The following is a 16,517-nucleotide window of genomic DNA, read 5'->3' as shown; positions in this document are numbered from 1 at the left end:
ATATAAATGAGGAAATTTCTAGTTTTAATTATTACCTTGCTGACAAATCCATTTCCTTGCTATATAACAACTTTAAGAATTACTTGGAATGGCCTTGATATGCCTGAAAGTCCAATGGTTTTGGAATGTAGTCTTGTTCAGTATTCTTAACCTCAACATTACAAAAACAGATCAGTTACCTAATATAAACAGTACAAATACGTTTTTGTTATCAAAATCTCTAACTTCTAAATGTATAATATGAAATACTTAGTTTTAATCAATTAATTATCTATGTATATATACTTAAAATGTTCGGCATACCCATTTTCTTGTAGTACTCTTCCCAAGCCTTTGTATAATCAACCTGTCCAGCTGGAGCTGGATTCTGCTGATCTCCTTGTTAAAAAAAAAAAACAAAACAAAAAACACAACAACAAAACAAACAAAAAAAGATTTAAGTTTTTAAAAGGCAATTTTGGGTTTTCCTTTTGTACCTTGAGTATGAGAATTAGCAATGGCCTATCATGGATCTGTGTGCTAGCTGTGTTCCTGCTAGTGTAGAGCACACAGGACAGTGAGGTAGAGAAGTGGCAGACAGAGAAACTGGTTTCCTGGGATATATTATAGATCAATGGGGATGAAATAAGGAAATATACAGGTAATAGGATCTCACCATTTCTAAGTAAAAAGCTAAAAGCCAAGAATAACTGAAGTGATAGCATGGAACTTAATATTTTAAAAAATGTTCAGATATGCAGGTATGTGCCTTTCAGGGATTTGTATGTCTGCATGTATATAAATATCCTTTTTGGTTCTATGGATTGAAAAAGGGCTAGAACCAGTGACACCTCATTAGCCAAAGCACACCAGTTTGCTTTCTAAATCAATGATCCTTGAAAAACTGGCCGACTCATCAGTTGGAGCTCAGAAAGCAAAGTACCTTACTGTTAGGTACTAAGGAAGTGCCTAAAGAATGACAGGTATTTTAGAAAGGCACAGGAGCCACTGTGAAGATAAATTCAACTGCCCAAATCTAGCATACTCTAGTAAAAAATAGCTAAAAATGTAACCTACCAAATAAGCAGTAATCTGTACTGATGAAATGAAGAGCAAAAAGGAAAGCTGTTCCTTGCAGTAAAATAGCAACTAATAAATATATAAATGATGGTAGCAGAAAGTTACTAGCTATACTAGACGTTTATTAAGGCAGAAGACTAAGGCTGAGAAAAGTTTGAAGACGTGCAGGATATTGACATTAATTCCAGCATAATAAATCAGAAAATACTAAGTAATTTCCTACACAAAAAGTGGTGTATCATAGTACAAAAACCTGGCAGACGCCAATGAAAACGTTATGGGACTCCTGATATAGTACAGTACGTATCACCTGAGTAAAGCATCAATTTTGAAGTTTGTCCTGCTAAATAAGCATTACCTCATGGTCATAAGAAAAGGTGGAACAAGCCAGGCAAACTGGTGCACACCTGTAATCCCAGCTATTCAGCAGGCCAAGACAGGAGGATCACTTGAACCCAGGTGTTTGAGACTAGCCTAGGCAACATAGCAAAATTCTGTTTTAAAAAAAAAGAAAAGGTCAAAGGGACCTAAGGTTAGCTATCTAACAAGAGTCATATTCTCAGTGACATGAAAGAGAAAAAGGACAAAGGAACTTTTTCAGGTATCTAAACCTTAAAAGACCTAACAAATACGCTATGTGTTACTGGATAGGATTCAGATAAAAATATTGGGGCAATTGATGAAATCTTAGTAAGGGCTATGTATGGGGGTAATAATGGAGAATCAATGATGATTAACCAATTTAGAAGGCCATACAACGGTTGTTTTTGGATAAGCACACAAATATGCCTAAGGTCAATGTGGCTTCATGTCTACAAGTTTAGTTTTCAGTTATTTCAGAACTAATCATAATGGACATGGTAAAAAAAAAAATGTGACAAGAGTAATAGAGTAAATAGTAACTGGGCTATCTGGGTATTTAAAGCATTACTCTTCCAACTTTATGAAAGTTTGGCATTATTTCAAAATAACTTAGTTTCCTTATTAAAGTTAAAATTAAATTTAGGAATTTTAGGCCTGGTGGGGATCTAACTCAGTGGTACAGTACTTGCCTAGCATGCACAAGGCCCTGGGTTCAATCCCTAGCACTGGAAGGAAAAAAAACAACAACAACAACAAAAACCTCCACAGAAACTTTAGGTATTGCATAGTGATATACTTCATACACAACTCCAAACACAAGCTTTGGTTTTAAAATATAAAATAAATGTTTAATTACCATAGTTACCTTGTCCATTGGTTTGAGTTGTAGTTGGTGCCCCCGCAGGAGCTGCAGGTGGGGGCTGTGCTTGCTGTTGGTAATAGTGAGCATAATAAGCAGCCCAAGCTGCTGAATTTGGATCTGTTCCTGCCTTTGCTAGAATTAAAACAAAAGTTCAAGGTTTATATGCACAATAAAAAAAAAAAAATATCAATCTACCTTCCCAGAGCTCTCTTAAAAAACAAACCCCAAAGTCAAGACACCAACAGTAAATAGTAAGTAGAAAACTTCACAATTTTCTGCTATTACTTGGCTTTTAATAAAGAAACCAATGGCTCAAGTATTAAGTTCCTAGGTTATAAGAACTAATGAGTGGTGAACTGGGATATGAATGGATGATCTTTTGGCTTCAAATCCAATGCTTTGTCTCAGCCCATCCTGTGCCTTTATGTTTTTCCAAACCAGTTTAGCTGCAAAGCACAACAGTTCTGTACAGAAGACAGCTATGGGCTAATTTATATAAGAAAAAAACAGAGATTAGAAATATTACACTTTTTTCACAACAGTTCACAGTCTTTACGATACTCCTCTAATTCATTTTCTGGAATCTTTAGGACAGTCAAAGTTCTAAGTATAACATATTTGGTAACCCCTGACCCCTTTGAGTCTGTGTCTCATGTAGCTAAGGCTGGCCTCCAATTTTTGCATTTGTTCTCTGCCTCCATCTCCCAAGTGCCAGGATTATTTGCATGTGTCCTCTACTGTGAACAACTTTAATGATATAGACAGGAGATCATTTTACATGTGCACATGTGCATGCAACAAGTTTGTGAAGACCAGAGGTTGATGCTGGATGACTTCCTAGATTTCTCTCCGTATTCTTTTAATGCAAGATGTTGCGAGTGCATATGCCTGCAGAGGCAGAAGGTGCTGGATGCTGAGAACTCTGCTCCTGTCCAAGAGCATTAAGTATTCTCAAATGCTGAGCTGCCATCTCTCCAGTCTCTTCTATCCTTTTTTTTTTTTTTTTTTTTTGAGTCAGGCTCTCCTGCTGAACCTGGAGCTCACTGATTTAGCCAAGCTGGCTGCCCATTAATTTGTCTCTGCCTCCTCAGTACTTGGGTTACAGACATGCACCTCTGTACCCAGCTTTTACACAGGTGTTCAGGATTAAATTCAGGTCCTCATCTTGTGAAGCAGGCACTTCACCAACTGAACCACGTCTACAATACTCTAGCTTTTCTTTTCTATTTCAGCCTCTCCTCTCCCTTCTGTTGGTATTTCTCCAACATACAGGTTCCACAATAAGCTATTATATTTTCATAAGTTACTAACCATAGCCCTTGGTCATTAGCAGACTAGCTCATCTTTAATTATGCTTAAACAAAAATGTTAGCCTGACATTTCTTCATCGAAGAAAGTTGGTTCTTTATATGTAAACATGTACTGAGTATTGAGAACCTCTATTCTTTAACACAGTATCAATAAAAAACAGGCTTAGAAAGATTAAAACTTGACACCCCATAATTAGTGAGGTTAAAGTCTAGAACTAATCTAGGCCTACTTGACTATGAAATAAAAATTTTTTTGAGACAGGGTTCATTATGTAGCTCTGGCTAGCCTAGACCTTGTATGCAGACCAGGTTGGTCTTGAACATTTGCTTCCCAAATGTGGGATAAAAGGAATATACCACCAGGCCTGGCCTGAAGTCTAAATTATTGACACCTATGTAAATCTAAAGTATTTTTTTTTTTTTGATAGAAATAGATTTTAGAGAATAAAGATAAAACCCTATATATTTCTAAGTCTAACATAAGCAACACTTAATCCCCAGTCATTAACCATGTCATAAACCTCAGGCTATTTAGGTGTCATCTGTCAGCTAAGTGGACTGTCAATCAAAGTGGAAAAATATTAGAAAGACCAATCCTTACTGCATAATTTTTCTCAATCCTGATAGCTATCTCCCCAAACCCTACTCACAGTGCAACCCTTACCCTTAACCTGTCCAAACCCTTGATTCTCCTTCTTTTATTTATCATTCCAATGAGCTTCTAAGACATGAAGATTAGCTTTTAAAATTATATAATAGAATAAATCAGATTCGATGCTTTTATACCCCTACATGCCTATCACATTATTGCTTACACTTGGAATGCATGTTGTGCTATGGGACATAAGCTCAGCTTTGCATATTCAGACACCAGCAAAATTCAAGTTGCTTCTTAAATGAGTAGAAGCTGTGGTTACTTGGTGACAGAGAACAGGTTCTATGAAATTAACATGTCTTCTATTATAGGATCACTTTACAACATTAAACAAATTCAATAAAGCAATTGCATTTAAATACTTTGGTTTTTCAAAAATAAATATACTGAGTAGAAAGTAATCCACAACACATTCTTTGAAACTACTCCACTGAACCCTAAAATGTAGGCAAATGAAAATGGAATCATGTCTAAGCTGATCGCTTAGATCACGATGGGAAAACACTACAGTATGGAAAGATGTCAGAAGAGAACATAATGCTGTTTTAATGGAGAAAATGTATTTTAGAGCTTCAGTAAGGAGCTACTAAACAGACCCAGATTTTACTAAAGGTTTTAAAGATGTCCTATAAGCAGTAGTTTATATCCTATTTGATAACTTACCACCGTTAGACATGCACAAAATTTTATAAACACACAAACTATTCTAAAGCCAGACACACTATACATTGAACAGCAGTGGTATCTAAAACTCAAGATCCTGTACTTTATGTAGCAAAAGTTTTATGAAAGACCATATCAGTTTTAACACTGTGGTAGAAGTGCCTAACTGTTGAAAGTGAAGACAACACACACAAATGTGGAAATCAATAAAACTGCCAGTAAGCAAACAACACGGACAACATATTAACAATAGGTCTTTTACCTGGATCTGGAGGAGCCTGTTGTTGCCAATGTGGATATGCATTTCCCCACCCCTGGGGAGCATATGGGGCTGGAGGACCACTGAAAAGAAAATACACAAATACCATTTATTTTCCAAAAGCTAGGATCTTTAGGGAACAGGCCAGAACCAAATTCAGTACTTACTGAGGAGCTGGGCCAGGTGGTCCTGGATTATAAGGTGCAGGATTGTATGGTCCCATTGGAGTTCCAGGCCCTGGAGGCCCAGGTGGTCCATGGGGGCCTGGAACACCATGAGGCCCATGGGGTACAGGTGGCCCTAACGGATTTACTGGGCCCTACAAAACAACAAAAGACATAAAAGTTAGAGCAAAAAAAACCTCTCCCAAAAACCCAAAAGAAAGTGAGCATCTCAAAAGGCCAACTAATTTTTCATGTTTATTTTTGGAGACAGGATTTCCCTGTAGATCCGGCTAACCTGGAACTCACTATACAGACCAGGATGGCCTCAGTCTTAAAGGGATCCACCTGCCTCTGTTTCCCAAGTGCTGGGATTAAAGATTTTTTTTTTTTCTTTTTTAAACCAGGTACAGCATATTCTGTCTTTTGCATACTCCCCCCAACCTTTGGCTTCCCAATTACACAGAAAATAGTCTTGAATTTCTTTTGTAACCACAGCATTAAAAGAATCTAAGAAATCCACAATGTATTTTGATCATACTCACTTCCCCTAATGTCATACTAAACTCACCTCCCCATCATGCCTTAAAGAAAAAAAAAAATCAAGTCCAATATGTACTGCCTAGTGTGCAGCCATTCACCAGATTATCAATAATTTAAGATGTGCCGTCACACACTACATTAACTTTTCATTGCAAAAATAACACAGAACATTTGCTTCATTATTAAAATATATTGGTCAAGCCAGGCATGGTGGTGCATGCTTTTAATCCCAGCACCCGGGAGGCAGAGGCAGGCGGATCTCTGTGAGTTCAACGCCAGCCTGGTCTACATAGAGAGTTCCAGGACAGCTGGGGTTACAGGGAGACCCCGTCTCAAAGACAAAAAATAAAAGAGAATATATATACATATATGTACGTATGTATGTCAAGACTCTTCATAATGCTTTGCTGTACCACCAGAAAACTTTCCAGAATTGTGCATCAAAATTACTAGGGCTATCTTTGTAAAACTAGATGTTGGGCCGGGCATGGTGGCGGACGCCTTTAATCCCAGCACTTAGGAGGCAGAGGCAGGTGGATCTCTGTGAGTTTGAGGCCAGCCTGGTCTACATAGTGAGTTCCAGGACAGCTGGGGCTACAGGAGACCCTGTCTCAAAATCTAGATATTGGGTCCTATTTTTATGTGTGTGGTATGGTGAGTGTATGCATGTGCTGTCTGTGCAGTGTACAATCCTGTCAGTGTAGGTGCAGATGTGCTAGTGAAGTTAAGAGGTCAAATCAGTCTTTCCTGACTGCTCTCCCCACCTTTCAGAGACCTCACTGAACCTGAAATTCGCTGATTTAACCTCCTGACTCTGTATCCCCAGTTCTGAGATTATGAGCAAGTATCAGTGTACTTGTTTTTTTATTTTTACATGGGTGTTGGGGATCAAATTCAGGTTCTCATGCGCTCATGGTAGGCACTTTACCAATCAAACCACCTCCCTAGTCCCCTAGGCCCTATTCTAGACATTCTAAGTTAGGACTGCCTGTGCATGATGTGTGAAAGAAATCATCAAGGAATCAACATTTCAAACCAGTTCAAACCCAGAACTCAAGAGAAATGGTTTGAACCTTGATACTCAATCCCTGTAATTACTTAGGTTTTATACCTCTACCAAACTTAGTATCACTTCTTACCTATGGCTAGGCATACCCAAAGGTAAGGTGGTTATTTCAAAGATTTGTAACTGAATTTTTAATTATGCTATTTTTATTTCTGGACATCTTTCCTACATTACATACACATATTTGCTATACTACAAAACCTGTAATTTCAGGTTAGAAATTATACATTTTCTTATAGTGCATCTCAATTACCATTTTAAAGTAATGGAAACTATGCTATAAATTACAAGTTTAAAGCATACTAACCCCATACCTGGCCTGGTGGTGCACACCTTTAATGCTAGGGGCAGGCAGGTCTCTGTGAGATCGAGGCCAGCCTAGTCTACATATTGACACAGTGAGTTCCAGGCCTGCCTGAGCTAGAGGTAGGCCCATCTCAAAAAGACCAAACCAAACTAAACAAAGCCTACACACATACCCCAATCTTTTCTTCTATGAGTTGCCGAGCATAGTCTATTTGCTGTGGAGTGCCACGGATTGTAAATAACTTCATGTTAGGATCTGCATTAGGTGGAGGATTTCTCTGAAGTTCTATTCTTGCACCAGACTGCTGGCTTATGCTTTTTATGGTTTCACCTCCTGAAATCAAAAGATATCAAGTTCCCTAACAAGTCAAAGGATATCAGAGGTACTACTTAAAAAAGCCCTTACTTATTAGGCCATTAAATAAAGTTTAGCAGAATCCCATCTGTCAGTCATTTGTTAGGATTTTTTATTTATTTTGCTGCTCACATCAAATTATATGAAGCAACTCATTCAAAATACCTTAGTGACAACTTAAAATATAATCTAAGGTAGTGAAGAACTCAGGAAAGTTACTTGGTTTGAATAACCAGATATTATAAAGGAAAAAAAAACCCCCACAAATTAAATTTTGGACCCCTTTCTGGAGACAATGAGATTCATTTTAAGTATATATTAAGATCTTCTGTTTTAGTTGCCACATAAAGAAAATTTTTTCTATTAAACTACAGGTAAAGGAAAATCACCACCATTTGTTTACAACAGAAAGTATACAGAAAAATTGGGAAGTTCAGGAATTTAAAAATTACCTTTCCCAATTATTAATCCAGTTTTCCCAGTTGGCACAATGAAATTAAATTCCTGGAGTCCACCTGGTGGTCCCATGTTCCAGTTGCCTTGACCTCGACCTCTTCCTCGACCACCAGGCCCAGGTCCACCAGGATTACCAGCCTAAGAAGGGACAAAGGAAAAAAAACTTAGCACAGAAATAAAACCTGAGAAATTTGCGTTTATTTTTCCCAGACACGAAATTTAGAGATGGCTTTGTAAATTACTTGACAAAAAGTATTTAGTAAGGATAACTTCCACCTTTCAAATACACTGGGGGTGGGGGGGATGGGGACTGAACAGGGACACCAGAAAAATAACTCAATTGGTAAAGGCACTTGCCATATAAGCCTGATGATCTGAGCCTGATTCTTAGAACCCATATAAAGATGGAAGAAGAGTATCAATTCCACAAAGCTGCTCTCTGATCTCCACAGGAATACCATGGAATATGTGTCACCCACAATAACATGACTTGAATAATGTAAGAGCATTTATATGACAATGTTTCCTGCTCTAAGAGGTGCACCTCAGAGCGACTAAAACCTTTGGGTATTTGCATGTATTATCAAGAAGCTGGAGAGATGGTTCAGCAGCTAAGAGCACTGGCTGCTCTTGCAAAAGCCTAGGTCACAGTGGCTACTTAACAACCATCTCTGAACTTCAGTTCCAGGGGGAATCCAACACCCTCTTCTGGTCTCCGCAGACACTGCATGGAGGCAGTATACATATACAACCAAACACTCATACACATGTAATTAAATATAAATAAAATTAGAGCTGGGCATGGCATGTCACACCTTTAATCCTAGCACTCAGGAGGCAGACAGATTTCCATGTGATTTAGGCCAATCTGGTCTATATAGCCAGTTCCAGGCCAGGTGGGGCTATAAAGGAAACCCTGTCTCCAGAAAAAAAATTGATATAATGTAGGTATGACACTTGTTAAAAAATAAAACTTTTTCCAGTGGCTGGAGAAATGGCTTAGTGCTTACTGCTCTTCCAAGGAACCCAAGTTTGATTCCCTATGTCCACACCAGAAGGCACACAACTGCCTATAACTCTAGCACTGAACACACATGAACAAACCCACACACATACAATTCAATAAAAATATTAACAATTTCCCCAATGAAAACAAAAACGAAAATGGTAAATTTCCTTTCAAACCTGAACACTCCGGAGAAGGTCTGTAATAATTTCTGCAGCATGCTGACATCTGTCTGGAGGTCCTGTTATTTGTGCTATCCTATCAGGCGTTGTTCCATCATCTTTAAAACAGTGGAAAAAAAAAAACAAAAAACCCATGTTGAATTAAATATTCAATCTCAAAGTGAGGTAACAGCTATCAATTCTTAGAACATTAGATAAATATGCTTACCTGGCTTAAACTGAATTCGAACACCAGCATCATTTTGTATTTTTTTGATCATCTCTCCATTTCTTCCTATTACAATGCCAACAGCAAATCTTGGAATTGGTACCTTATGCATAAGAAAGTATATTAAAAAGGAATTTTTAAAAAATTCATGTCCACCAAATCATAAAATACAGCACCAAGCTAATGTCAAAATAGTGAAATATAAAATATCCCAAGTAGAAAGTGAGAAAAAGGGATACAATGTCAGAGAAGTCCATCTAAGGGAAAACAGAAAAAAGCAGTGCATCTATGCAGTAGGAGTACAAGCATCTGATTCTACCCTTTTACTTACATCTATCCCTTCATTTCCTCCTATTCTGGAGCCATACTCATTTCGAACTTCTCTGAAACCACCTTGATCACGAATTAACTCTAACACCATCTCCTTGGCTTGCTAAAGTAGAAAGAGCACGCAAATTAGAAAGTATGTCTTAAAACATCTTGATGTGTATTTTGCTCAAACCCACTTAGCCCTTTTATATAAAGTGAGCTTTACTTGAACTTTGTATGGGTCGCCTGTAATCCTAAGAGGTTTGTCAGCACCAGTGTTCTGAGGCCCATCTTGAATCATAACCATCTTAACACCAGCACGTTCCTGTTAAAATCATGAAAATTATACAAGTTACAAAGGTAAAAAATAACTTCAAAATGCTTCAAAGTAATGATTTTAGAAAACAGTAATACCTGAAGTTGTTTAATAGTCTCTCCTCCCTTTCCAATAACTAATCCTGCCTTGCTAGCTGGAATCATGATTTCTTGAACTGCATTTCCAGGTCCATCACCATGATGAAAGCCAGGAGCCGGTCTTCCCTTTTCAACAATCTGGTCCAATAACCTTTTTGCTGATCTGTTAACAAATTAATCTTCAAATAAAAATGTGTAGTATAATGAATCTTATCCAAAAATATAAACTAACACTGTCAGGTAATTTTACTCTAGTTCAACATTAGGTACCTCAAAACCAATTTTAACATTACCTTTATTTAAAAAATGTCAACAAGGATCCAAGATTGAGAGTATGAAATGTACTTTATAAGCATTTTATTTGAGAATAGTTTCCAGGCTTCTAAGGAGGAATACTCTAATATTAAGTAGTCTAGGAATTAAGATGATTCTTCAAGAATTAAGTGACTTAATTTCTTTGGTGCCACCGTGGATTGAATCCAAAGCTCTAGGTGTGGCAAATACCTATTTTAACACTGAGATATACCATTGTGGAAAGTCAGATTGCTCATACAGCTCCAGTTAGCTTTGAACTTAGTATTCAAGAATGACTTTCAATTCCCGATCCTTTTGCCTTTTCTATGCAAGTGCTGGTTACTGCCTTATGTCACCATGCCCAATTCTCAACCCTATCTGTTAAGTGCCATTAAGAAAATTAAAGCCAAGAGGAAGAATACCCAAGTATGTTTACAAAAGGATGTCATCTTATTTGATAAAGCTGGGTACGATGGCCCCCACACCAGTAATTTTACCATTGTAAGGCTGAGACAAGATAGGCAGTAAAACTCCATCTCAAAGCATACACAGAAACACTCCACTACCGAAGATGGAGACAAGAATCTACACTTGAAGTAGAACAGTGGCTATGAAACTTTCTTTGCACAGAAGTGCAAAGAATTCCAGTAGGGCACATTGGGGGTGCTCAAAGGAAGGTGAAATGGGGCTAGAACAGGGTTAGAGACCAAAAATACGGCAAAAAAAAAAAAATTAAAAGATGGCAGGCAAGTCAGATCACAATAAAAACATGGCCTTATAACTTGGGACACATTAAGGAGATTTAGCAAATAGTCATATGAATTGATTTACACCTTAAAAGACTCCTAAGACCACAGTATCACAAGAATCATTATCCTGAGTAACATGCATGGTAGTACAGAGATCAGCAAGAGGGTGGGTTCTGATTAAACTGTGAAAGTGGCTAGAGAATGGCTCAGCAGTTAAGAGCACTGATTACTCTGCAGAAGACCCAGGTTGGATTCCCAGCACTTACACGGTGGCTAACCACCATTCCTAACTCCAGTTCCAAAAAGATTCAACACTTTCTTCTGGCCTCTGCAGGCATCACTAACACACATAAGATTGAAAAGTGATGAGTTAAAGTATAAGACAAAGTGAGTCCTTAAAACAGTTGTTTTTTTATACGAGACATGAATAAAATCAACAAAAGTCTCAGAGATGAGGTACAATCCAAAGAATTTATATTTAATGTCTGGGATGGACAGGTAGCCAGCCAGCTGTGCAGAACTATAGCACATACCAGGCCCTAGATTCAATTCCTAGCACCAGACAAAAACAAAAATAAATTAGGAGATGTCTAATACACATTCAAGTGAAGATATGGGGAAAGCAGTTGGGTATTTAAGAGCACAATTTTAGGGGGGGTTGGAGATGGCTCAGAGGTTAAAAGCATTGGCTGCTCTTGCAGAGCACCAGGTTCGATTCCCAGCACCCACAAGGTAGCTAACAACCGTCTGTAACTCCAGCTCCAGGGGATCTGATCCTCTCTTCTGACATCTGCAGGCACTGCATGACACAGGTGCACTTACATACACATGTAGGCAATACACTCATACAAAGTATAATTTAGGACAGAGATTTAGACTGAAAATAAAAGTTTAAGAGTATATAAACAAACTTACAGGATACACTTAGTAAATAATGCTTAACAGGGTTAAGTCACTTATTAAGTATACACTGATGTGTTGAGTTGAATTTGGGAGCACTTCCATGTTGAAGCCAGAAAGAAAAGCCAAACCACCAAGGAATGTGAAAAAGTGAAGCTAATAAAGTGTTTCTAAAAAATTTAATTAATTCATTAACTTGAAAAAAAGACTGGTAATGCAGTAAAGAGTCAGCGGGCAATGTGAAAAGGGCTGGTCTCAGCAGACAAGCATGAGGACAACAGGAATTCTAGTGACAGCAGGACCAGGCTGGTGAGCTTTAGCAGCAGGAGGCAAAAAACTGACAATTTGCCACTAAGCTCTCAGTAAAAAAGTGTAAGGGGTAAACCAAAGGCTAAATGCTCAAGACTGTACAGATGACATAGTAAGAGACAAGTGGAAGAGAACTCATGGAAAAAAGAGAAACATGGATAACACATAAATCCTCATGACCTTAATAACAGCTGTGAGTTTCCAAGTAACATTATTCAACATATTTGTCTGTAAGCCAATTCAGTTTTTCAAGTAGTTGTTGAAATAGGCACCACGTTGGTTATAAATGTTTTCTTAGTGTTCCGGTGTGCAGATGTATTGTGTAGAGGTTACAGGACAACCAAGTGTTATTTCTGTGGTGTGCCATCCACCTTTCCACAGGATCTTTCACTAGACTGGAAACTCCAAATAGTGTAGGCTGCCTGTTTCCACCACCTCAATAATGGAATTACAAGCACATAATACCATGCCCAGTAGTTTTATCAATTTTTGTCCTTTTTTTTTTTTTTTTCCTCGGAGCTGAGGACTAAACCCAGGGCCAAGTGCTCTATCACTGAGAGAAATTCCCAACCGTTTTATTTATTTTTAAACATGGGCCCTGGGGATCAAACTCAGCTCCTCAATGCTTGGAAGGCAATCACTTGAATGAGCTACCTCCTCAGATCCTGATGTTAATAATCTCCTGTGTTCTGTGTTTCAGATAAAGAACCCTATTTTAGGAAGGCATGAGGCATAAACTTTAATGAGTTAACTTTTCAAGAAGTGAGCAACAAGATTTAACATTTTCAAACTTACTGGACAGATTCTGGTGTTCCAGTTAACATACAAGACCTTTCTGGAAGGCCACCACTATCTACAATGAAAAAAAACCAAAAACTTTAGGTCAGTTAGTAGTATCACAATACCATGAAACTTAAAATGTTTGGTTTTCTAGCCACTCTCTCAAAAAAAATTCTATACACACAAAAGAAAACACCAAAAGAACAACATTACCAGGAGCTATCTGTATTTTGCACCCAGATTCCTGTTGTATGCGTGAGATCTGTTCACCGCCTCTGCCAATTACTAGATGGTGGAAAAAGGAGGCAATTACTATTCGCTCTAAGTTTTAAAAATATACTATGTTTCGAAAACTTTAAGAAATCAGGTTACTTACTAAATCCAACCATTCCATCTGGAACTTTGTACTCTTCTGTCATCACAGACCTACTGAGAAATAATAGAAATGAACATTTACCTTCAAAGAAAGATAATTTGTGCTAACATACAAAAGGTAATCCAGTAAGTTGAAGTCTGTCTCAATAGCTTATAGTAAGGTTTTAGTATTCATGGGCTCATTAAGTAGTTTAGCAATTCTTCATTAAAAATATTTTTATTATTTTTATTTTATGTGCACGAGCGTACTGCTTGCATGTGAGTGCACCTGTGTTGTGTAAGACCTGTGGAGGTCAGAAGAGGGTGTTGGAGTTATGGACAGTTGTTAGCGGCCACGTGGGTGCTGGGATTCAAACCCAGGTCCTCCGCAAGAGCAGTCAGTGCTCTTAACTGCTGAGCCACCTCTCCAGCCGCCTAAACTAAGATTCTTAAATAAGGCAGCACATACAAATGAAGAAGAGATGGTGACTAGATACCCAAAGGCATGAGCTGCAAAAGTGAGCCAGGCCACCTGGGGCTACAGGGAGACCCTGTCTCAAAAGACCCCCACCCCCCAATAAACCAGAAGAATGGAGTTTAGGGAGTGTTACTTTAAACATTTATTTTACCTTAGTTCTTCTAAATATGGCAATTTTGACCTATGTTTCCAAATTATCAATTTAGCTTAAAAAAAAAAGTGACCAGTTTTTCTAACATCTTTGGGGGGGGATAAATTATATATACCAACATATATGCAGATTCACATTCACTATCAACTTGGATGGGTGTACATACATCTGAACTAAGACTTGCAAAGCACTCTTCAAAATGCTCTTGACTGTACCTTTGCTGCTGATGCATTGGCGGTAGCTGTGTTCCAAAAGCTATAAAAATTAAATGTTCAAGTTTACTTACTTAACAAAACAATCACATCAAGCATTCTAAAATCTACGCCAGACTACACACTGAGAGAATATTTCTTAATAATTGTTCAATCAGCATTGAGAGTGGCATGGAAACTAGTAAAGGAGCAAATATACTAGCAATGGTAGATAGTACAGAATAAGCAGAGGAATTAAAGAATGTATGTAATTCAATGGTCAATGTCTATATACCTGGCCATAATTAAAGAGAAGCATTAAAATTTGATTTTTATTTCATGCGTCTCATGAGTACTTTCCTACATATATGCTTACATTAAGTGCACCTGTGTGGTGCAATGCCCTTGAAGGCCAGAAGAGGGCCTGGGATTCCCCTTGAACTGGAGTTATGGATGGTTGTTAGCTGCCCACTGTCAATGTTGGGAACCAAATCCAGGTCCACTTCAAGAGCAGCCAATGCTTGTAACCACTAAGCCATCTCTCCATCCCCCAAAGAAAAATATTTTCTTCAGCTTAAAATACTTACAGTCATTTTGAGGAGCAACTTTCTTAGCATCTGGCTGATCTGCAAAATTAAATGTCATTTAATTTTTGCAAATAAGTACAAAGTTTCCCCCCGTCAAGTAAGAATATAAATGTTTATTAAAATACCTGACATAAAGGTTTATCACTTGAACCAAAATTGCCACAATTCAACCCAGGCCCAATAATCTAAAGAAAAACTACATTCTTTCATTTCCTTCATGTTTACACAATGCACAGACATTTAAAACTTCTTTGATTCTACCAAATCACTGACTTTACTGTTAAACAGTTTAGAATAAGACAAAAGTATTTAAGTTCAATACTGACAAAATATCACATGGTGAAGGCTAATGATGCTTCCACTGTAGGAACTGCCTGGGGAGAACTATCAAAGAAAAAATCTGATATATCAAAAGGGGTGTATTTGACAGTGACCACAAAGCTATACCAAAAGGGCTGTGTCACACCTAACTGGCCCTATTATTCCCAATGAAACATTTTACTACATATAACTTCAGGGAACAAACAAACAAACAAAAACCACCTCAAAGCAGCTACACAATTACCCTCCTTGGATGAATAAAATTTGTAAGACTGGAAACCCTAAAACTGAAAGTCCTATGGTTCTTCTCCCCACTTCAAAAATTCAGACACATAAACCAAGAGACAGCTGTGTCCATTAAGAATCTACTGGTTTATTTCATGTTTACATACTAAACACAGGTAATAAATAAAAATTCCTGCCTTTAAAAGGAGAGGGCATTCCCTCCCAGTGTGTTGTACTGCTCGGATTTGTCCAAGAGCCATCTACACATAAAATAAAAAGAATACATTACATACAACATCTGAAGCATCATTAGCTCATTTTTTTTTGTATATTAAAAACCTCACTACAAATATGAAACAAATAAAAAGAAACCAAGTACTCCTGTTCAAAGCTACAAATTCATTCTATATGCTCAATCAGAATCCTCCTTTAAAAAAAGAAAAACAGAATACCAAAATTCATACATCAGACCTAAAACAAAAAAGCACAAATCTAATTTAAGAAGCTTCAATGTTTTTTAAAATAAAAAAGCACTGTAAATATAGTTTTAATTCACACTTAATAAAAAAGTTAAATCTGAAACAAAAACATTACTAAAGCAAAGAAACATCATGGATAACCTACACAAAACACACCTTTCTTTAAAATGAAATCTAAAACAGTAAAATAATGAAAACAGCATAGAAAAGATTCACCCACAAATGAGAAAACTCAGTAGTTTCCTAAACAATGTTTATTTTTCTTTTCAGCATTAACATGTCTGTGCAAACCCAAACCTAGCATACTCTTAAGAGGAAAAATGAACTGCGTTCTACTGAAATAACACTTGTATAGGCTTGTTATACCTACCTCATCTAGAGCTCCTTTTCCACTTTTTGAGACTAATATAAACTTTATAAAAGCAGCACTTCCATAAATAACACTGAAAATCATTTCAACTGAATATTGTGGAAAATAATTAAAATCATTTCTGGCTATAGCTTACCTCCATCTTCTAAAGG

General features: G+C 37.4%; 1 protein-coding gene across 15 annotated transcripts in view; it reads right to left on the bottom strand.

Annotated features, from left to right (window-relative positions):
- Fubp1 (far upstream element binding protein 1) overlaps positions 1–16,511 on the bottom strand; it is a 26,589-nt gene extending 10,078 nt beyond the window's left edge. For 5 of the 15 annotated variants that reach the window (XR_003846327.1, XM_029553808.1, XM_029553807.1 and 2 more), the window contains exons 1-18: positions 16,502–16,511; positions 15,714–15,776; positions 14,971–15,009; positions 14,408–14,447; positions 13,586–13,638; positions 13,423–13,494; positions 13,225–13,282; positions 10,178–10,340; positions 9,990–10,088; positions 9,786–9,887; positions 9,455–9,557; positions 9,244–9,344; positions 8,055–8,196; positions 7,421–7,581; positions 5,339–5,490; positions 5,175–5,254; positions 2,279–2,416; positions 304–378 (exon numbers count right to left, since the gene is read on the bottom strand). Coding sequence is in view for 14 of the 15 variants with exons in the window: in XM_029553808.1 (XP_029409668.1) it covers positions 304–378; positions 2,279–2,416; positions 5,175–5,254; positions 5,339–5,490; positions 7,421–7,581; positions 8,055–8,196; positions 9,244–9,344; positions 9,455–9,557; positions 9,786–9,887; positions 9,990–10,088; positions 10,178–10,340; positions 13,225–13,282; positions 13,423–13,494; positions 13,586–13,638; positions 14,408–14,447; positions 14,971–15,009; positions 15,714–15,732 (1,597 nt within the window). In the remaining variant the exon portion in view is untranslated. The remainder of the gene's footprint in view (positions 1–303; positions 379–2,278; positions 2,417–5,174; positions 5,255–5,338; positions 5,491–7,420; positions 7,582–8,054; positions 8,197–9,243; positions 9,345–9,454; positions 9,558–9,785; positions 9,888–9,989; positions 10,089–10,177; positions 10,341–13,224; positions 13,283–13,422; positions 13,495–13,585; positions 13,639–14,407; positions 14,448–14,970; positions 15,010–15,713; positions 15,777–16,501) is intronic. The other 10 variants (XM_029553810.1, XM_029553818.1, XM_029553813.1 and 7 more) reach the window with 7 other exon arrangements.
- Between the last annotated feature and the right edge of the window lie 6 nt (positions 16,512–16,517).

The sequence above is a fragment of the Nannospalax galili genome, unplaced genomic scaffold (assembly GCF_000622305.1).
Source record: "Nannospalax galili isolate Female #2095 unplaced genomic scaffold, S.galili_v1.0 scaffold1124, whole genome shotgun sequence".
NCBI classification, from domain to species: domain Eukaryota; kingdom Metazoa; phylum Chordata; class Mammalia; order Rodentia; family Spalacidae; genus Nannospalax; species Nannospalax galili.
This window is presented reverse-complemented; position numbering and strand designations above follow the sequence as displayed.